Genomic DNA, 22,834 nt, shown 5'->3' with positions numbered 1-22,834 from the left:
TAAAACTCCTTTTTGCTCATCAACAGCCTCATTCAGTTCTTTGCAGAAGGGAGCTGAGGCCAAGTGTCGAAGCGGCAACCCTTGTGTTTGCTTTCTCTCCTGTCCCGGAACTTGGGCTAGAGCCAGTTTGGTTTCCAGTTTGATTAATGTCAAAAGTCCCATGCCTGTTTAATAAAACCACAACTGTGCTTCTGACTGTATTGGGTTTGATACCATTTTTGACATTCAGCCTTTGTGAAAAAGGGCTAGGCCTTATCTTCTAACCTGTTCCTGATGGCAGGTAGTCAAAACAGAGCAAACACATACCTTGTGTGTAGATTCTGGGCAATGAAGAAGCCTGCCACACACTGCCCAAACTTGTGAAGTTCAAGTCTAGTAGTTTTTAGCTTAAGTCTTCTTTCCATATCCCACTCCACTTTTAACAGTTAAAATTTATTTCCTGATTACAAAAGTGTAATAGTACCTAAACAGCAAAAAAAGAAAATAAGAGAAATATAGAAAGAAAAAAGCCCACTCCAATTCTCACAGTCCAATATAACCACACTTAGCATTTTGGTGTGCTGCCTATCAGTGTTGTCAGCAATGTTTTAAAAATGTAATGGAGGCAATTCCCTGGTGGTCCAGTGGTTAGGACTCTGTGCTTTCACTGCAGGGGCTGTAGCTTCAATGCCTGATCAGGGAATTAAGATCCGCTGTGTTTCATGGTGTGGCCAAATCAATAAATGTTTAAAAACCTCACTCGATTTAAAAAAAAAAGTAAAAAAAAAATGTAATTGAGACTCCGTACTGTATGACTTTTACAAGCTTTTTCCATTTTTGTGTCTTTAAAAAGAGCTGTGAAAACTTCATTTCCATGTATTATTAGATACTATTTTATAGACTGCTAGCTTTCTGACATGGGCAGTATTTCCTATTCTTATCAATTACTAATGTTAACGAGGATGCTTGTGAATCTTTACCCTCTCCCACCTTTTTATTATTCCTTGAGATTTGCAGAAATGGAACTCTTACATTAAAGGGTCTGAGTATTTTAAATAGACACCTCATTTTGAGACACCTGAGCCTGCTCTGAGAGGGTGGCCCTCGCTCTGCCATGCCTGTTCCTCCTGCAGGTGACAAACAGGGAGCACCCTGCCTCTCCTGTTTGCGCTTGGCAAGTACAAGGAGGAGTGCCTTGTACTCCTCCCCAGCACGTGTATTACTCATCTCTGAAGCACGACTTGGGGAGCAGGTGAGGACAGTGTGGGGAGGCCAAGAGGCACAGGTGAGAAGCACTGGACAGGGAGTCTGCCCTGGGCCCCAGCTCCAGTAGTGCTACCCAGCCTCCCTTTCTTCATCTACAAATAAGAGGGACTTCCCTGGTGGTCCCGTGGTTAAGAGCCCGCCCTGCAATGCAGGCAACGTGGGTCTGATCCCCGATTGGGGAACTAAGATCCCATAAGCCACGAAGCAACTAAGCCTGCACACCACAACTACTGAACCCACACGTCACACAACTAGAGCGTCCACAAACTGCAACTAAGACCTGAGGCAGCCGGACAGATAAATATCGTAAAAAATAAAAAAAGAGAAGAGTAATCTTGTGAGGCACCAGGCCAGGGAGATGTAGACACTGCAATGTCCCTGGATCCACTGGGCTGGCAGTGTCTCTGGCTTATCAAGTCAGGCAGGCCCAGGGCCTGATGAGGAAACACAAGGGTAAGGAAAACATTCTCTCCCCTTTCACTTAAGATATCCTCAGTGGCTCCTCGGCTGTGGGGTGGAGGGGGGTGTGGTAAGCGTGACCAGTGGGTTGTACTGGGCAACACAGACTTTCTTCATGTTTCCTAAACAGTCAATTTTTCTCTATGTAGAAGTTTTATCTGTATATATATATAAACTTTATTTTTATTTCAAGTCATTTCTTCAAACTTTCAGATGCAGAGTTTGAGGGAAATCTTCAAAGATACAAAGGGTTAATGAATGGTTCATAGACTCGCAAAAAACCACTTTGGATGCAAGCTCATTTCTGTATAAATATGGGGCTGATCTTCAGATTGATAGCCTTTCACACCTGCTGTTGTCACACTGGCAGGAAATCACAGGCCATAGTTCATCTCATATTTACAATTACAGCACTTGGTGTAATTACACATTGTTTTATACATCAGAGCAGGACAATAAAGATTATACAGTGTGAGGTCAATGTACAAGGTATTTCCTTAAACAAACGGACTGGCTTGGATTTTATAGATTACATTCTCAAAAACAAACCAAACCCCGCCGAACAACAATTTTACATAGCACGGAAGCAGCTCAGCCTGATTAAACTGCCTGACGTCCCACTCAACAACTCCAACAGAAAGATCCAAACTTTCAATGATTCCAAGCAGAAAACAGTGGTGGCGAGTCTAACCACCATCATTCTAACCTCAAACTGACTGCTTTCAGAGGTTTAACTCTGAACCTTCTAGCAACTCTTACACAAGACAGAATCATCAACGGGATTGTGGTTTTTCCTCATTTTTTATGTGCAACTGCCTCTGCCTATGACAACATCTTCTCCTGTTTTCCTACACTTCACTGAGAGGACAGGCCTGGCCCTGGGCTCCGACCCACCCTGGGAGCCTCTTGTCAGTCACTGAGGTTAGAGCAAGCGGGGATTGCGACCCACTGTGTGTCCTCCGAGGACCCTGAGTCCCTGCCAGCCATCGCGGGCTGAGCCTCCCAAGTCCCGGCGAGGAAGGCGGCTGGGTAGGAGGTGCGGCCGCCGTGTCGGCCAAGCTATGGGGTGCCAGTCCCTGCTGCCACGGGCCGAGGGAGGAGACCTGGCCGTGGCCTCTGACGGACAAAGCAGCACCTTGTTTACTAGGGGCGGAAAATAGGGAGTCCGCTTCCCCCTCTCCCCAGAGCTCGGCGGGCAGGGAGGCTGCAAGGGTCCCTCGGAACCTCAGCAGCGTCAATCACAAGACCTGGGTTTCCAGCCGTCGGACCTCCTTGACCACGAGATCAATGTTAATAATTGGGTTAAAGTACAGGGCCCAGTAAAACAGACAGTTGCAAACAAACTGAGGGATGAGGGGCCAGAACATGGCCACAAAAAGCCCCTGTGTCGACACTTTCCAGAAATGGCTCCACATCCTCTGAGGCACAGTCCTGCAAAAGGAAGAGAGGCGTGTGAGAGGTGAGACCGAGGTGCTCAGACCCTGCCTGGGCCTTTCCCCGCCGCAGTCTGGCCGCTGGAGCTGCAGGAGACCCTGTTTCCTGTCCCCTGTGCCTGAGATGCACCTTTCCTGACCACGTCACCTTAACTCCTGGGACGGAGCCTGGAGGGGGCTTCCTCAGGGAAATGTCACCAGGTCCCCTCAGGCGAGGCCTTCCAAGCACTGCCCCAACTCCACCCGCTTCTGCGCCGAGTCACACTTGTGTTTAATACAATACAGACATATTCTAACTTGTCTGTTTATTTCTGGCGGTGCTGGGTCTTCGTTGCTGCGCGGGCTTCTCTCTAGCTGCGGCGAGCACGGGCTCCTCTGTTTGCAGTGCACAGGCTTCTAACTGCCGTGGCCTCTCGTGTTGCAGAGCATGGGCTTTAGGGCGCACGGGCTTCAGTAGTTGCGGTTCCTGGGGTCTAGATCACAGGCTCAACAGTTGTGGCCCACGGGCTTAGTTGCTCCTGGGCATGTGGGATCTTCCTGGATCAGGGATTGAACCAGTGTCTCCTGCACTGGTGGGCAGACTCTTTACCACTGGGCCACCAGAGAAGCCCCTTTAATTTAATATTAATATAATATTTTCTCTGCTAGGCTGTAGGCCTTCAGAGTATAAACTATCCTCTTGACCAACAGATCTGTGGTGTCCAGCAGAGAAGCAGGGGCAGAGGACAGGTTCAATCAACTGGGCATGAATAAGCGGAGTCACTGAATTGAATAAATAACGGAGATTCCTGTCGGGTTCTCACTATTCACCTGATGGGCGAGGCCAAGAAGCCTGGGTCCATCATAGCAAAGGCACATGAGCCCGAGGCTTTCACAAGTGCTATAGGGAGAGAAGTGTCTCTTTCCTTTAGGGTTCCTAAGCTGTCGGTCTCTACCTGGAGGGATCAAGGGCCCCCAAACACAGGAGCTGTTGAGGTGAACAGAGGGAGAAAGACACTTGGCCCTAAGGACAGTGATCGGGTCTCTGGGTCCAGCCACGCAGGAGGCCATCACTGGGCATGGCCCTTGGTATGAAAGCCAACCCAGGTTGGTTTCTGTCACTTGCAACCAAGAGTCCTGACTCAGCGATTGTCTAGTCCAACTTTCTCATTTTACACATTAATCCAGAGAAATGATTACTGTCCCAGTTGTGGCAGAGCAGGGTAAGAACTCATGCCTACAGAATTCCTCCTCAGATCTCTTTATGTTCTACCACACTACTTTCCATACAGCACCCTCTCCTCGCTTGTTTATTCCTCAGTGACTAAACTCCTTCATGTACACCCCACCCTCCAAGAATTATCTGGTGTATTACGTGGGGAAAAGGCACCCGGAGGCACACTTTAACAATGAGCACCATGAGAGCCTCCCCATGCTGAACTGAAGTCATTTTCCTGTGTTTAAGCAGTGTTTCTAAACCAGATTGCTGGGTGTCTACTAGAGTCTGCAAAGCACTCCAGAGGACTTCTCCACTTGGTATTTCTTCCCCAGTCTCTGTTGCTCCAACCATCTCCAACATAAAAACACACTTACTTCAGTTCACTTCTGGACCAGATCCTCCAGAAGGAGAATAATTCCAGAACCGAGAGGAGCATGGCGTTGACGATGAGAAACCGTGACGTCCAGTAATGGACCTCCAGCCAGTCCCAAGCAAACTCAGCAATCAGCTGGTACGGAAGGAAGGAGTACTTGATGAGGAATTCTCGCCACTGCTTCCATGTGGGCTCTCTAAGATCCTTTAGGAGGAGAACACGAGTAAATACATAAAAACAGACGCAAAAAATTACGAGGACTGACTTTTACACAAGATATTGTGGTCAGCCCAGAGAGTTTTACATTTATTAACACACATACACATAGACATACACATCCAACAATCTCAAATGAGATCTCCATCCATCAACTCACCTTGTAATAACTCATCTTACACTAAATAAATGTTACCAAAGAGACTGAACCTCTTATATTGTTATATGATTGTGGAAGCTCAGAAGGAAAACAAAAAAATCTAAGCATGAAATATTAATCAGAAGATTGAAATGGATAAAAATTAACCAGTTTTAAAATGTCTTCAGCACTGCAAGAGCAGCTCAAACAATTTCCCAAATTCAACCTCTCACCTGTGGTGGAATGATCACAGGTCACGGGAAAATTAAATGTGTACCTTTAAAAAGTAATTTTGGGAAAATGAAAAACTTTAATGACAAACTTAGCAGGTAATTTATAACAAGAGTTTTTAAACAACTCATAGGCATTTGGGGCTTTCTTGGTGGCTCAGACTGGTAAAGAATCTGCCTGGAATGTGGGAGACCTGGGTTTGATCCCTGGGTCAGGAAGATTGCTTGGAGAAGGGAATGGCAACCCACTCCAGTATTCTTGCCTAGAGAATCCCATGGACATAGGAGCCTGGCGGGCTACAGTCCATGGGGTCGCAAACAGTCGGACACAACTGAGCAACTAACACTTTCACTTTCTTTCAGGCATCCAGAGGCCAATGAAAGCTGAGCAAGACTGTGTACAATGGAGCAGACACTGAGCATCCCAAGAAAAAAGCTGGCCTGATGAGCAGACAGTGATATAGACAGGGCTTGTTACAATGGCAAGGTCAGGGGTTCTCTGTGCTCCCAGTCTAGCAAGGGCAGAGAACAGCTGAAAAATGGGTAAATGGAGAAACACTGTGCAAAGGGGCTAACGAGCCGGCTTAAAGCAACATCAAGGCTAAAGTCACTTAGGCAGGCACTTGATCCAAGAGTTTAAAAAAAGGTCTTGGAGATTTGGGAATTCTGTTTCAATATCATACACAATGATTCCTATACCCTTGTGACTTTTGATATAAACAGATCAGAAGGACTGCCCCCAAAAGTACCAATGTAAAGGGCATTACCCTCCAGTGACACAGAGAATCAATCTGAGTCAATGCGATCAACTATTCTGGAGAAATACAAGAGAGCCGTGGTGGGTAACCAGCCCTGCCAAAGGCCTGGTGGTCAGCTAACAGGATGACTGCCATCCGCGAGCAGGATGGTGGCTTCCTGTTCTGAGGCCCACAGGACATATACTAAACCAATTTAGAAGATCCCGTTAAGAGATTACCAAGATCCATTACCAAGCTGGAGGGCCCATAAATCAAACGCTCAGGCAATCTGGAAATATGCTACCTTATTTTATAACAGAAGCAATACTGTTTTTTTTTTTCCCCCTCGAAATATCTCAAGTCTAAAGGGTAACCCCTCTGGTTATGCAATGCAGGAAACAAAACAGGCTTCTAGGAGTGGAGAAGTTCCTGCTCTATTTTCTTTGTGAGGGCTCTCCTTGCAAGATTCCAGTGAAGACTTGTGCTATTTGCTCCTCCCTGCTAGGCTACAGCCACATATCCAAATCTATTCCATGATGGGCAATGGTGGCGTGACGTCCCTCAAGGCCCTCTGCAGACCCACCAGGAGCTTGGATATGATGTCCTCCCTGGAGCCGTCTTCTTGAAGAGGACAGATGGTGTGAATGAAGGGCAGGAAGGTGTCGGTGTAGTCAAACAGGTAGAGGTACAGCAGACCAAGGCGCGGGGAGCTCTTGAGGGCATACAGCAGGAACAGGGACCTCCCAGGGTTCACGGCCTGCAGAGCACAAGTATTCATTACAACCCTGGCTCCATTCTCCCAACTCACGCTCCTTCTGCAGTCTCACGCCCTCTGCCATGTGGTTTGTGCTAACAATGAATGAATGAATGAATGAGAAGAGGAGGCCAAGAAATTCATCTGATGGGCCACATTATATAAAGATCCAGCCTCTCTCCACGGTTGGGGAGAGGCAGGAGGATGAGAAGCAAGGTCCTAGGCACAGTTAGAAGAACACAACCTTTCAGGAAAGTAAATGAGTGAGTGGGTGGGTGTGCTCAGTCCGGTCTGATTCTTTGCAACCCCATGGACAGTAGTCCGTCAGGTTTCTCCGTTCATGGGACTATCTCAGCAAGAATACTAGAGTGGGTTGCCACTTCCTCCTCCAGGGTACCTTTCTGATCTAGGGATCGAACCTGTGTCTTCTGCATTGGCAGGTGGATTCTTTACCGCTGAGCCACCTGGGAAGCCCCAAATAGTGGGCACCACTTAATAAAAATAACCTGAACTACAGGTCTTATGCACAAAATATTTTGTGTTGCACTGTATATAACAGAGAAAAAGTGAAATCTGTGACTTCTGTCCTGAAGTTACAGTAGATAATTAGCCCAGAATTCATACAGCCATTGAGGAATGCAAACGAGGAGCTTTGGATAATGCTCACGTTAAAACATTAGGTGAAAAAAGTCAGCACTGTTGAAAGCAGGGCCTGACTGGTTCATAGCTGAGATCTTCTTCTAAAAGATCACCTGGCTCACAAGAGACGTCAATACATATTTGTGTGTGTGTGTGTGTGTTTGCACGCGCACACGCACGCATGCTCAGTCGCTCAGTCTTGTCCTACTTTTTTGGAATTCCATGGAGAGTAGCCTGCCAAGCTCATCTGTCCCTGGGATTTCCCAGACAAGAATACTGGAGTGGGTTGCTATTTCCTTCTCCAAGGGAATTTTTCCAATCCAGGGATTGAACCTCTATCTTCTGCATTGCAGATGGATTCTTTACCACTGAGCCACCTGGGGAACCCTATAAACAGTACTTAGAATAATCAAAATGGTGTTAGAAGAAACCTCCCATTTAAAGATGTGTTTCAACCAACAAGTGAAAAAGAAACGAGAGAGTTATGATACCACCATTTGGCAACCCTTAATGAACTCAGAGATTTAAACAATCAATGATTGTGGGACGTTATGAGCCTCCTGATGGAAAAAATACCACATCTATGAAGCAGCCTTGCCATCCCACCAAATCTAAACCAAAGTTAGCCTCTAGTCTACTAGATTATAAGATATGCAGGGGACAAAAGGACCTGTTAGGTGACACCACAGAGACAAGTGCCAAAGTTCAAGATGTCAGAAACCACAGGAGAAAATGATCTGGTTTCTACAACAATTAAGTGCAGGGTAATGAAAAGAGGGAGGCAGAATCTATAGACCGAAAGAGACATAAGAGATGTGTGTGTGTGTGTGTGTGTGTGTGTGTGCGTGCACGTGTGCTCAGTCATGTCTGACTCTTTGCAACCCCATGGATTGTAACCCGCCAGGCTCCTGTGTCCATGGAACTTTCCAGGCAAGAATACTGGAGTGGGTTGGCCATTTCCTTCTCCAGGGGATCTTCCCACCCAGGGATCGAACCCATGTCTCTTGCATCTTTGACATAACCAACAAACAACCCAATATGCAGTTCAATACCAGAAAACCAAACCCAATCAAAAAGTCAGAAGAAGATCTAAACAGACATTTCTCCAAAGAAGACATACAGATGGCTGATATACACATGAAAAGATGCTCAACATTGCTCATTATTAGAGAAAAGCAAATTAAAACTATCACCTCACACGTCAGAATGGCTATCATCAAAAAATCTACAAACAGTAAAGAGTGGAGAGGGTGTGGGGAAAAGGAAACCCTCTTGCACTTTGGTGGGAATATAAACTGATACAGCCACTGTGGAAGAGAGTATGAAGAGTCCTTACAAAACTAGGAATAAAACTACTATATGACCCAGCAATCCCACTACTGGGCATATACCCTGAGGAAACCGTAACTGAAAGAGACGTGCCCCAATGTTCACTACAGCACTATTGACAATAGCCAGAATACGGCAGTGACCTAAACGTCTATTGCCGGATGAATGGATAAAGGCTGTGGTACGTATGTACAATATTACTCAGCCATCATGCAACAGTAATTCAAAAAAATACAGATACCTAGAGCCTATTACACAGAGTGAAGTAAGTCAGAAAAAGAAAAACAAGTACCATTCATTAACACATATATATTGAATCTAGAAAGATGGTACTGATGAGCCTATTTGCAGGGCAGCAACGGGGATGCAGACACAGAGAAGAGACTTGTGGACACAGTGGGGGAAGGAGAGAGAGGGACAAATTGGAAGAGTAACATCAAAACATACATATTACCATGTGTAAAATAAGACAGCCAGTGGGAATCGGCTGTGTGATGCAGGGAGCTCAAGCTGGGGCCTCTGTGACAACCTACAGGGGAGGGATGGGGTTGGAGATGGGAGGGAGGTTCAAAAGGGAGGGGACATTTGTATACCTATGGCTGATTCATGATGATGTATGGCGGAAACTAACCCAACATTGTAAAGCAATTATCCTCCAATTAAAAAAAAAAAAGCCAGACATTTTTCCAAAGGAGATAGAGATGGCCAACATGCCCGTGAAAAGCCACATCAGCATCGCTAATTATCAGAGAAGTGGAAATCAAAATCACAATGAGATATCACATCAACCTGTCAGAAAAACCATCATCAAAAAGACCACAGATAACAAATGTTGGAGAGGGTGTGGAGACAAGGGGACCCTTGTACATTGTTGGTGGGAATTTATATTGCTGCAGCCACTGTGGAAAACAGTATGGAGGTTCCTCAAAAAACTAAAAATAGTCCTTCCATACGATCTAGCAATTGCACTCCCTGGAATATATCTGAAGAAAAAAAACATTAATTCAGAAAGAAGCAGACAGCCAATGCTCGTAATAGCATTATTTATGCTTGCTAACCTACAGAAACAGCCTAAGTATCCATCAACAGATGAATGGGTAAAGATGATGATAATGATAGAATATATATGGAATGGAATACTGCTCTTCCGTAGGAATGAAATTTTGCCATTTGCAACAACTTGGATGGACCTGGGAGCATTATGCTTAGTGAAATTAAGTCAGATGTAGGAAACAAATACATATATTTTGACTTATATGTGGAATCTAAAAAATAAAACAAACAAATGACTATAAGAAAACAGAAACCAACGCACAGGTTTAGAGAAACAAGTGGTTACCAAAGGGGACAAAGAAGTGGGGAGGGGCAAGATAGGGGTAGGAGATTAAGAGGTACAAAGTACTCCATATAAAATAAGTCGGCCCAAGAACATATTGTATAGAACAGGCAATATAGCTGATATTTTAATAACTTTAAGTGGGGTATAATCTCCAAAAATACTGAATCACTATGCTGTACACCTGAAACTAATATTGTAAATCACTTTTCCTCAATTAAAACAAAAAAAGATATGACAACCAAATGTGGACTCTATTTGGACCCTGGCTGGAACAAGTCAACTGGGGGAAAAAAAAAAAGCGCATTATGTGTATACCAATAGACTGTTTGTAACATCAGAGAATTATTCATTCTGGGGTGTACACTGTGATAGTTTAGTTTTTTTTTTTAAAGTCTTTAATTTTTAGAGATTCAGTGAAATATTTACTTCTGAAATAGAACTATCTCAGATTTTCAAGATAATCAGGAGTAGTAGGAATAGGTATAACTGTGAAATACACATAGCCAAGAGTTGACTGTCTTATGGGCGGATGGTAGTTTTGTACTATTATCTTGCCTTTGTGTGTATTCGAAATTTTCCATAGTAAAGGTTCAAAAACAAGTCTAACTTCTGAAAAATACACCTTTATATTGTAACTTAGGTGAGACATAGAAATGTGGAAATAGTTCTTCACTTTAAAGCAGCTTTTCCCAATCTTTTTTGCATTATTACCTCTTAAGGATTCTTTTAAAGACTTTCTCATAAACGTGCCCCTGCCCCAGAAAATGTTAATACCACAGAAATACTGTGTATTTGTTTATGTACTGTGACCTCTGGAGCCACAAGTCATTGCAATACGTAATGCTTTTCACCCCTCCAGAACCAACGGCCTTGGGGGCAAAACTGCTCTTTTGAGTGTGTGGTCTCTAAAGGAACACAGGTCCCAGAAACGGAGCCTGGCTGTGTGCAGCCACATTGTGGTAAGGACAAGAGAAGGGACGATGGCCGGGTTAATGTTTGTAGGTCTGGGGTCAGCTGGGCCAAAATATCCCAACTCTGGGCTCCTCTCTGTCAGATGAGAAGGATGAACCAAAGTCCCAGCGAGGGGATCATGATGGCAGGGCTGCAGAGGGGAGCAAGCCATCTCTCTCAGGTCAGCCCAGAACAGTGGCGCTCAGGAGCAGCTGCACTGGGACTCCAAGGTCAGGGGGGTCCTGTCACACAGCCTGTGGTGCGGGCTAAGTCACCTCAGCCGCGTCTGTCGCACAGCCTGTGGTGCAGGCTAAGTCACCTCAGTCGTGTCTGACTCTTTGAGACCCCCATGGACTGTAGCCCGCCAGGCTCGTCTGTCCATGGGATTCTCCAGGCAAGAACACTGGAGTGGGTTGCCATGCCCTCCTCCAGGGGATATTCCCCACCCAGGGATGGAACCTGTGTCTCCTACAGCTCATGCTTTGGCAGGCAGGCTCTTCTAGCACCACTGGGAAGCCTATACGCGCAACATCAAATGACCACCCTTGCGGAGATCGGAAGGAACAAGATTCTGCTTGCCTTTTATACCAGGACCAGAATCCCAATCCCATTCACTCCAGTTAATATTAAGTCTACTTTGACAGACTCTAAATAGAGGGTCACAGGACCCAGACAGGTTCTGTCAGATATTAAAATCCACCACAGGACTAATATCGGCTATAAAAAGTCCAGAGTTTGACTGCATTAACAAAACTAATAATTTATGACAAAAGAGAAATAGAGATTAAAAAAAAAAATGGACAAATGAACAACAGTGAAACAGTAAAAAAAAAAAAAAAAAAAAAAAAAAGGAAAACAAGAAATCTTTTATCTTAGGACCCCTATCCCCATTCTTCAAAAAATTTGAAACTAGTGTTTTTCAGTTTTAAAATAATACAGGCACACACTGCTATATTCAAAATGGGTAACCAACAAGGACCTACTGTATGGCACACGGAAGTCTGCTCAATGCTATGTGCCAGCCTAGATGGAAGTGGGGTTGAGGGGAGGATGGATACATGTGTTGTGCCTGGCTGAGTCCCTTTGCTGTTCACCTGAGACCACTGCAACATTGTTCATGGGCTATTCCCCAATACAAAATACAAAGTTTAAAGTTTGGAAAAAAAAAAAAGTAATACATGCACATAATAAATACAATCTTCTTTTTCAAATGGCACAGAATTGAATTGAATGACAAATACAGTTCAGCCTTTCGTCCACATTGCAATCCCTAGGTGAGAACATTGTTCGCAGTCCTTGTATCCTTCCAGAGATCTATGATCCACACAAACACGTAGGTTTTCTAACGTGCTTTTTGTTTTCAGTTAACAATAGCACTTGGGCCTCCTTTCTGGTTAGCGCACCCCAGGTCACCTCCGCCTTTGTAATGGCTACAAGTGGGGCTGAGCTGTATTTACTCAACTTGCTCCTAACAATAGGCACTGAGGTTGTTTTCCATGAGCGACTGCCAGTGATACTGGCGTCAACATCTTGTTCAATGGTTTCTGTGACTCAAATGTATAGCTCTCACTGATTCTCTGAGGTCACTGGCTGAGAAGGAAAAGGGACCAGGAGGCCCAGGGTCGTGCTGGCATTCCCAGTGTGTCCTGCAGGAGCCGTAAGTCACTGCAACACATACCTTATTTCACCCCTCAAGAATCAATGGCGAGGAGCCCAGGAGTCAGGCTCCCGGGTCCTTCCTTGATCAGACCACTATGCTGCCTGTGCGCTCAATGCAAAGAAGTGAGATGAAGATCAAAGAGTAAGTACCGCTTAAATTTGAATAGTTAGTGACAAACTGCTCTCCAAAGAGAGGGCGCCAATTTAGGATCCGCAAACATGAGTGCCTCTTTGCTTGTGTTATTATGAAATGTTCTCATCCTTGACAACGTCAGAGTTGAGAACAACACAGGGGGTCGTCTCAGTTTGTACTAGAATTATCAGTGAGCATTACCCCCACCCCCAATCAACTTAATTGGTTATTTGTATTTAGTTTTCTCCATGATGTCTTGTTTAGGGTACAGGTCTGTGTATTTCAGATATTCTATGACTATTAAAAAATAGAGTGTTCCTCTTATAGTACGGTACTCCCTAGATTCTCCCTGTAAAAGAGAACGAGGTACCCAGCGAAGAACAATTTATCAGAATCGAGTAAAGTTGATGACGCACATTACTTGTGACCCAGTAATCCCATTCCTGTGTATAGCACTGATTAAGAAAGAGTGGCCATCAATGGGAGAGAGGACAGATGGTCATGCTGATAAATGGGGGCCAGAGAGAAAAGCTACTTGCAGAAGCATCAGCTCACTTCATGCCTCTTAGGTTAAGGTTCAAAATCTAGAATGTTAGTGCTGTGGAGACACACCCGTAACACAAGCAGGAGAGCAGGCCCAGGAAGGATCCACAGCTTGACAGGGGCTTCAGCTGTGTCTGCCATGTCTGCGAGCAGTGGGCAGACAGATAACTGTTATCTTGTTCTCAGTATTTTTCTTTTTCCATTTAAGAAAGTGTTCACCTTATATTCCCAGAGGTTCTGGGGGGGCTTCACGCCCAGGGCTTTCACTCGCTCCAGCTCCATGAGGATAGCTCTTCGGTGGCTGCTGCTTTCTATGGTATACGGAGCCTTAGAAAATTCTTCCTCTGTCAGAGTTAAAAGCAACCTGGGGGGATAGGGGTGGAAGCAAGCTTTTCAGTCAGAACTCTACCTTATCAACACAAATACACACTTTGGGCTTGAGGTAAGGCACCTAATATATGAAGTAATATGGCCAACAGCAAACAAAGTGAAAGCTCACTATTTGCTAGGGACTCTCTGAAGATGCTTTGCTATATTATCACTGACCCATCTACCAATTCTGCAAGGTAGGTGGTATCATGTCCATTGTGTGGGTGAGAAAACTGGCTTAGTCAAATAAAATGACTCACCCAAGGCACACTCAGGAGGACCACTTTGCTCCTACCCTTGATCTTTCAGCTATGCACTCTGACCTTACTATTTTTCAAAGTATATGTGTATGTGTGTGTAGAAAAAAAAAAAACAACAACTGGAAGGAAATCCAATGAAATATCATGATAATAAGAGTAGCTGTTTGGGGGTAGTGATTAAAGATGATAGCAGATACATTATCTGTTCCCCTTCATCAGAAAATGTGAATTTACCGCTAGTGACTCCTCATTAAAGTACCCCATTAAGGTTTATTCTCCTTTACTCAGCAATGCCAGTTTAGGAAGCTCTCCTCTGGAAGGAAGATAGTTATACAAAGTACATTGTATTAACAAGGCAGAGAATTCCAGGAGGGAGCAGGGTGAGGTGCGAGGTGGTGCTACTCTTTACAAAAAGCAGAGTGGGAGCATTTTGCTTCCTCAATAGAGAGTCAAGTGTTGAAAGTTCAGTTCAAGGGGAAAAACGGAGCAGGGTGGGAGGTGGGGCACCAGGCAGGTTATCTGGGGATCCCAGGTAGACAGCCTAGCAGTGAGGACCACGTGTCTGATTCAAATGGGTTAGAGAGCAGTGGCCTGGTGGTCTAAGTACATTCCTATGTGATCCCAAGGAAGGCAGGGACCCAGTAAAAATGGACAGGGCTCAGGAAGGAGCAGGGAGCTTTGCTGATGGGCAGAAGCAGCCTGCCCCATCACTCAGCAATGAGTGAGTTCCTCAAACTAATGGGTTCCTCCATTTGCACCAATGCAGTTTGGTACTGTCTGGAGCAGAAAAAAAAGGAAACACCATAAATGTGTGTTCATAGAGGTTGATTAATAGACTCTAGCATATACATATAAACACACATACATATACATATGTATATATATACATATAAACACAGGTCTGCTTAGAACAATCATATTTTCATTTAAATAAATATCCACAGTTCTATGTGTAGAACTGTATAAACATTGAAAAAAATCTGAAAAAAATCTTGAGTTTTTTTCTCAAGAGCAGGATGATGAAAGTAGTTCATTTCTAATGTCCTATAGTTCCACATTATTATTTTGAAATAAACAAACACATTACCCTTATAATTGGGAAGCAACAAACAATTAAAATGTCAACCAGTGACATAAAATGGTATGGCTGCTTTAGAAAAGTTTAAAGGTTTGCTAAAAGGTAAACACAGAGTTACCTTATGACCCAGCAATTCCGCTCCAAGAGTACTGAGTATTGAAAATACAAGTCCACACAAAAACCTTTACACAAGCGATCACAGCAGCAGTGTTCCTAACGGCCCCCAAATGGAATCAATCCAAATGTCCATCAGCTGAAGAACGAATGAAGGAAGAACGGAAATACTCTGAACAGGCAAATCCAGGAGACAGAAAGTAGAATGGTGCTTGCCGGGGGCTGAGAGAGGGGAAAATGAGGACTGACTGCCTTTAGCAGGAGCTTTCTTTTGGGGGGTGATGAGAATGCTCTAAAGCCAGACTGTGGCCATGGCTGCACATATCTGCAAATATATTAAGAACCATGGATTATACACTTCAGATGGGTGAGTTTCAGGGTATGCGGACAGCATCTCAAAAACACTGTTTCAGAAATGTCACTGGCGCAGCAGCAGAGTTTGCTCCTCACCTTCCGTTTACTCTTTCAGATAAAAACCTGTCTCTGTAGAGGGAGGCCCAAGGGCCTAGCTGCTCCAGCCAGAGCACAACTTCCTCCGCTGTCCATCTGGCCACAGCCTTGTGGACCAGGAGGTGCCGCTCAGATTCCCTGCTGCTCCAGTGGTACACCAGCAGGACCACCTGGGGAAAAGCGACAAGGACCTTACTGCACAGAAAGATCAGAGATGCCAGCTTCCGAATACACGAGTGTCGGGCTGGGGAGGAAAGACGCTGGGCTGGGAGGAAACGATGCCAAGTCTGTCGACACTGAAGCCAGGCCATGCCACTGCCACAGGGAGCTGGGGAGCACGACCCTCGGTGGGCTCACCTCTGCTGATTTTCGGGTCGTTGTCGGGGAACAGAGACAGAAATGGGACTCACTACAAGGCACCTGGGAGCACTGCGCCCTCGACCCCATCAATTTGGCCAGTGTGACTGACTCATGTGCCTTTGCTATTGGAAAATTTGTTAACAATAAGATTTTCGTGGCATGGATAGAACTTAAAAAGAAAAACAGTCTCTAAGGTTTGAAGTTAGTAAAGTGCTGTGCTCAAGACATGGCCTCAGTTCCAGCCCTGACACCTTTCTGCACCAGTTTCCTTCTCTCTAGAGCAGGAATAATGAGAGTGTCTATTGCATAGGCTGTGAAGATGAAATGGGACAAAATTAACAGTTACTGGGCTCTGAATACCGAACTCTGTAGATACTTGTATGGGCAACATCCCAGGTTTCAACTTACACAGTGAATTACCATGTGCGATCACTTAGGAGTATTTCAACAGAACTGACTTCAGTGAAAACCGTGGGACATCCACTTACTGCCACCCCAGTTAAAGCTGTGAGCACTCCGGAGTAGAAACCCCCTCCCCTGTGCTGGTTCCCTCGGCCTGTGTGGGGAGCTGAAGGGGTCTGATCATTCCCAAACTTTTGAAAGGCTGCAAGACTCTGGACTATGTCGTTATTCTGCTGAATGTCTTCAAATCGCATTCTAATGGCATCAGGAAATAATTTTTCAATGGCGTCCCTATGAAGGAGAGAGAGAGAGAGAAAAAAAGACAGTTGTTTAACTAAATACACTTAAAATGTTTAGAGGACAAAATAACACTGATGTCAACATTTAATAATATACCAAGGAACCAAGGATTTCCCTGCTCATCCAGTGGTTAAGAATCTACCATCCAATGTAGGGGGGGGGGGGTGTAAGTTTGAGACGGGGAACTAAGATCCCATAAGCTATGGTGCCACTAAGCCCATGCACCACAATTAGTGAGCCCGCATGTCCCAATGAAGACCCAATGTAGCCAAAAGTAAATATTTTTAAAAATACATATACAAAAAAAAAACAAAACCCATATACCAGGATTCAGAAAGAATGGATAAGAAGGTTGGTTATGGCCCTATTGGTAACAACAACAAATCAAAAATTTCTACATGTCCACTGTTAGGGAAGCAGCTCAACAAAACTTAGCATATTTCTACAGAGGAGCAATACATTGTTTTAAAAATAAGTTCTGGATATCACTGGGTATCAAGATAAGTAAATTTAATTCAAACATATTATTTGAATGAAATAGGAAACTGCGGAAACACAGACTGTACACAACTGACATAAGAAAATATTTGTATTTCCTATTGGCACATAAATGTATAAATTATCATAACTGAAACCACTCTGAGAAAAAGGAAGAACTGTAAGATGGGGGGAGGCGGGGTTGAAGGGGCCTGTATCAGCAAGGATCTGATTATCAAAAATTAATTCATAAAAAGAGAAAAAAGGTGAAGTTCAGTTGTAAAAGTTAGACCAACCATCAGGCCATGCCATAGGGCTCTTTATCTTCAATTATACACAAATTGAGAACCTCCCCCGCCCCCACCTGCCCTACAAGAGAACCCTTCTTCAACTTAAGATTAACCTGCAGATAAACCAAGGCTGACAGGTCAGAGCAACGTGTTTGTAAATACACTTCCTGTGAAAAAGAGAATGCTGGGTTAACGTTTTAACCTTCCTGGTACTCTGTTGATAGAGAGAAGGCAACAGAAAGGATTTTAGCCTCATAGACCTCCCAGGAACAGGATGAACATTATGAACAGAAAAAGGAAAAAATTCACCATCTGAAAGTCTTACCTGCTGTGTGACGCCACGCATGAGAAGCTCTATGAATGTGGCAAGTGCGACAGAGTTTAGTCAGAGATGAAAATCAGCATCACACTAGTTATTCAGAATCTCGCAGTTAGGCCACTTTCTCTATTCTAGGGTGTTCTCAGTGAGCACAGACCAGTCAGAAGCATTATGTACCAAGGGTTACAGAAAATGGTCTGGTAACCAGTTTCTTCCTTTCCCTCATTTATAATAAATAATAGACATATCACGGCCACCTGTGAGGAAGGGAGTCAGGACTTGCAGGCCCTTGAGCCCCCTGACTCACATGCCAGAGGATCCAGAGTGACCCCCGAGGCAGTGGGCTCCACGTCTTGGGCCTTTCCAGATGTGGCTGCTCCCGTTAAGAGAAACCACACTGTCCAAGCCCAGTGAGCTACCCATATGGACGTGAGCATTACCTGAGGAGAATATTGACTTTGGGGAAGCCTTCCCATTTTTCTCTGCATTCTGGACACTCTGTTTTCTTCGAAGAGGCCCACCACAGAGCGAGGCAGTGCCGGCAGAAGCTGTGCCCACAGTTCAAGGTGGTGGGGTTAACCAGGATGTCGTAGCAGCAGTGGCAGGAGAATTCATTAATGGAAATCTGAGGGCTGGCGCTCTCGAGCGGGCCCATTTTCTCAAGGCTTGCTGCATCCACATCATTCTGCGGAGACTCCTCCATCTCTTAGCAAATTCTGGAATCCATAGACATAGAAAATTACAGACTCAGCAGACCTAAGCAAGATGACATTAAATCTAGGGGAAAAAGAGAGACAAACAACAGAAACAAGTCAAATAATTTAGCAGGTGTTTGAGATGACAGATATTCTATTAAAGCTCTGATTTTTAAATGTGACAAACTTGGCTTCTAAAAATTTACATTTTGTAAACCACATAAACATCACTAAATTTTTCGACTTACTGTCACACTTTCAAAAATTAGGTAAAGCAAAAAGGTGCAAAGGAAACTTCAGTGGGTTTGGGTCGGGGGGAGGCTGGAGAATTCTAGATCCTTCCCTGCTAACTTCCTTGGAAGATTTAATTTCTCCGGCCTCAGTTTTCTCAATGAAATCTGTGACATCCTTTCAATGTACATAACTTTAAATAAACCAGATTCTTGGCCCACTAAAATGTTTGGAGTTGGCAATAACAGATGCACTTCATATAAACAACAGATTTTATCCAAACAAATCTGCCTTCCCCTGAGGTAATTATTTAATATATGACTTCAGAGGCTCCCATAGGGAAGGTACCTAGAAGAGAGGCCTGGTTCTCTGAGATGCCCTATGCCAGGCCTACTCGCCTGGGGCTAAATATCCCTCCTCTCTCCCCAGATCAACCCAAACAAGCACATCCTGCCTTCTGGATCCCACTAGTTTGGTGTCACAGAAACATGGTAATGTCACTAATAAGCTAATGGCAAAGGACCATTCTCTTCTCATTCTTATCTGGGTCTTAAGGGATTTTTATTGAGAAGCAATATGATGAGGGCATGGAGTTAGAAGTTCAACTCTCCATCTCTGAGACTAAGTTACCTGGGCTCTCCCAGCCTTATTTCCTCAACCTCACAGTGTCTTATGAGGGTTGTGCTGTGCTAAGCTGCTTCAGTCTTCTCCTACTCTTTGCGACCCCATGGACTGTAGCCCACCAGGCTCCTCTGTCCAAGGGATTCTTCAGGCAAGAATACTGGAGTGGGCTGCCATTTCCTTCTCCAGGGGATCTTTTCAACTTCAAGGACTGAATCCATGTCTCTTATGTCTCCTGCACTGGCAGGTGGGTTCTTTACCACTAGAGCCACCTGGGAGGCCTTGTGAGGGTTAGAGATGGTGAACGGGGGTGGTGGATGGTGTAAACAGGGCCGAAAGAAATTATTATTCACATTGCTACTGCAATTAGCATGCCCAGACACCGGTGGGGATGCTTCTCAATCTCACTGTTATTACAGGAAAGAAAGTAAGTTGCTGTTGATCACCCACAACTGGTCTCACAGAGGACTCTTCGCAGGCAGTGGTTGAGAACACAGGTACCAGGGCTGGGCCGCCTGCGTTCTTACCCCAGCTCTGCCCTCTGGATCTGAGTCTCAGGTCTCTCATCTAATAACAGGGGTGGTAACAGGGGCTTCCCTGGTGGCTCAGTGGTAAAGGATTGTCTGCCATGCAGGAGACGTAGGTTCGATCCTTGGGTCAGGAAGATCCCCTAGAGAAGGAAATGGCAACTCAATCTAGGATTATTGCCTGGGAAATTAAATGGACAGATGAGCCTGGCGGGCTAAAATCCACGGGGTCACAGAGTCGGACACGACTTAGCAACTAAACAACAACAATAAACAATAGTATTTACCTCACTGGGAGGTTTTGAGAGTTAGATATGAGAATGCAATTAAAGTGCCTGGCATACTGTAAGTAGACCATAAATGGTAACGATTTCTCTGATTTTCAGGGAACTGAATCACTTTTTACAGGGCACAAATTTTAAATTAAGCATGATAACATTATTTTAAACAAGAAAATCTATAAACATGAGAATACAAATCATGGCCACCGTTTGGTGGTCTGCTGCCCGTCTGATCCACCAGAGCTTTCTGAATCCCTAAGAAACAATTACATCCAAGAAGTATGCTCAGCAAGTCAATGAGATGCACTGAAAACGGCAATGCCTACAGTCAGCATTGGTCAACAAAAGGGCCCAGTTCTTCTCCATGACAACACCCAACAACCAGTGCTTCAAAGCTGAACAAATTGCGTTACCAACTTTCGTCTCATTGACCATATTCACCTGAACTCTTGCCAACCGATCACCACTTCTTCAAGCATCTCAACAACTTTTTGCAGGGAAAACGGTTCCACAAACCAGCAGGAGGCAAAAAATGCTTTTGAAGAGTTTGTCAAATCCTGAAGCACATATTTTCATGCTATAGGAATAAACATACTTATTGCTTGTTGGCAAAAGTGGTGTTGATTGTAATGGTTCCTATTTTGATTAATAATGATGCGTTTGAGCCTAGTTATAATGATTTAAAGTTCACAACTTTAATTAAACCACAATTACGTTTGCACCAACCTAATGTTAGTAGGCTATGGTCTTTCCGGCAGTCATATATGGATGTGAGAGCTGGACCACAAAGGCAGAGAGCTGAAGAATTGATGCTTTTGAACTGTGGTGTTGGAGAAGACTCTTGAGAGTCCCTTGGACAGCAAGGAGATCAAACCAGTCAATCCTAAAGGAAATCAACTGTGAATATCCTTTAGAAGAACTGATGCTGAAGCTCCAATACTTTGGCCACCCGATGCAAACAGCCGACTCACTGGAAAAGACCCTGATGCTGGGAAAGACTGAGGGCAAGCAGAGAAGGGAGTGACAGAGGATGAGATGGTTGGATGGCATCACTGATTTAATGGACATGAACTTGGGCAAACTCCACGAGACGGTGAGGGACAGGGAAGCCTGGCGTGTTACAGCCCATGGGGTCGAGAAGAATTAGACATGACTTGGTGACGGAGCAACGTTAGTAGTTTCTTTGTTGGGTGGGAGAGGATCATTGTTTTGGTTTTGGTTTTCTGTATTTACTAAGCTGTTCTCAATGAAAATGATAACTGCAAAAATACAGAGAAAATCATAAATTAAACCACATTTGCTGATTATTTGTGTTTCTAAAAATTAACTGAATTTTATTTATTTTTGGCTGCACTGGGTCTGCATTGCTGTGTTTGGGCTTCCCCTAGCTGTGGCAAGAGAGGATCTCCTCGTGTGGTGTACAGGCTTCTCCCCGTGGTAGCTTCTCTTGTTGCCAAGCTCAGGCTTGAGCTTGGCAGGTATTGCAAGCTTCAGTAGTTGAGGTTCACAGGCTCAAGCTGCCCTGTGGCATGTGGAATCTTCCCAAACCAAGAACAAATTGGTGTCCCCTGCATTGGCAGGCAGATTCTTAACTACTGGACAGGGAAGTCTTATCTGTATGTTTAAGAAACATTTAAACATTTTCTGCTTTCCTCTGGGCAGTCTCTCCAAATTACTTGAGAGAGCTCATATAATATAGGTTTTCAGAGAAAAGAATCATTGTTTTGATAAAGTGACTCCTTTATTTGTCCAATACTAATTAAACAACTACCATGTGGACAAAGTTATCCCAGGAAATAATCATTGGACCATTTTGAGCTACTGAGCATCACTAAGGATGCCCATCACTGGTGGGCACTTGAAGTGCATTCACGAGTCCATCTACACTCACTGTTGGAGGCAGGATACAGAGGCTTCTGGTGAGGGCTGCACAGGGGTGAGAAGAGATGGGCCTGATCTGGGTGCTGTTCTTGGTGCGTCGTGGCGAGCAGTGAGTGACACACCTGGAGATACAGGTTTGATACAGAGTCCTGTGTTCCACGCCTGGTTCACGACAGGTGGGCAGATGAGGGCACATAAAGGTTTTGGAGGCAGATGAAATCAGTAAAGCTGTGCTTGAGGAGTGGGCTTCCCTGGTAGTTCAGCTGGTAAAGAATCTACCTGCAATGCAGGAGACCCTGGTTTGATTCCTGGGTTGGGAAGATCTGCTGGAGAAGGGATAGGCTACTCGTTCCAGTGCTTGAGGATGATAAATCTCATCAGGAAGGTGGGCTGGGCTGGGACAAGGTAGAGGGGAGGTGCTGTTACTTCTGCAACTATGGTGACAAACATGAAAATGCAAAGAGAGAGATCAATCTATGCAAGAGATATTAGAAGAGTCATTTCTGAGCTTTGGTGAATAGAGAGAATGATCAAAGAGGTTGTCAAGTTTCTAGAACTGGGGAAGTAGATGGTTCTGCTGATAGAAATGGGTCACAGCAGGGACTTCCCTTGCGGTCCTGTGGTTAACATTCTGCACTCCTGATGCAGGGGGCCCCAGTTCAATTCCTGGTCAGGGAACTAGATCCCACATGCTCCAACTCAGAGCCTGTGTGCTGCAACAGAAGCTCTGGCACAACTGAATAAATAAAAAAAAAAAAAAAAAAAAAGAGTCCATGTAAACTAATGGGGCCCAGCTTGAAAA

At 44.6% G+C, this 22,834-nt stretch overlaps 1 protein-coding gene across 8 annotated transcripts in view; it reads right to left on the bottom strand.

Moving 5' to 3' along the window:
- Positions 1–1,856: 1,856 nt before the first annotated feature.
- The window catches only part of BFAR (bifunctional apoptosis regulator), a 29,796-nt gene continuing 8,818 nt past the window's right edge, over positions 1,857–22,834 (bottom strand). Inside the window, exons 2-9 of one of the 8 annotated variants that reach the window (XM_069570175.1) lie at positions 20,878–21,034; positions 18,237–18,512; positions 16,497–16,701; positions 15,649–15,818; positions 13,597–13,741; positions 6,614–6,787; positions 4,710–4,912; positions 1,857–3,135 (exon numbers count right to left, since the gene is read on the bottom strand). In XM_069570175.1, coding sequence (XP_069426276.1) covers positions 2,943–3,135; positions 4,710–4,912; positions 6,614–6,787; positions 13,597–13,741; positions 15,649–15,818; positions 16,497–16,701; positions 18,237–18,499 — 1,353 coding nt within the window. In that variant the 5' untranslated portion in view covers positions 18,500–18,512; positions 20,878–21,034 and the 3' untranslated portion in view covers positions 1,857–2,942. Of the gene's footprint in view, positions 3,136–4,709; positions 4,913–6,613; positions 6,788–13,596; positions 13,742–15,648; positions 15,819–16,496; positions 16,702–18,236; positions 18,574–20,877; positions 21,035–22,834 lie in introns of all 8 variants that reach the window. The other 7 variants (XM_069570173.1, XM_069570174.1, XM_069570172.1 and 4 more) reach the window with 7 other exon arrangements.

The sequence above is a fragment of the Ovis canadensis genome, chromosome 24 (assembly GCF_042477335.2).
Source record: "Ovis canadensis isolate MfBH-ARS-UI-01 breed Bighorn chromosome 24, ARS-UI_OviCan_v2, whole genome shotgun sequence".
Lineage (NCBI taxonomy): Eukaryota > Metazoa > Chordata > Mammalia > Artiodactyla > Bovidae > Ovis > Ovis canadensis.
This window is presented reverse-complemented; position numbering and strand designations above follow the sequence as displayed.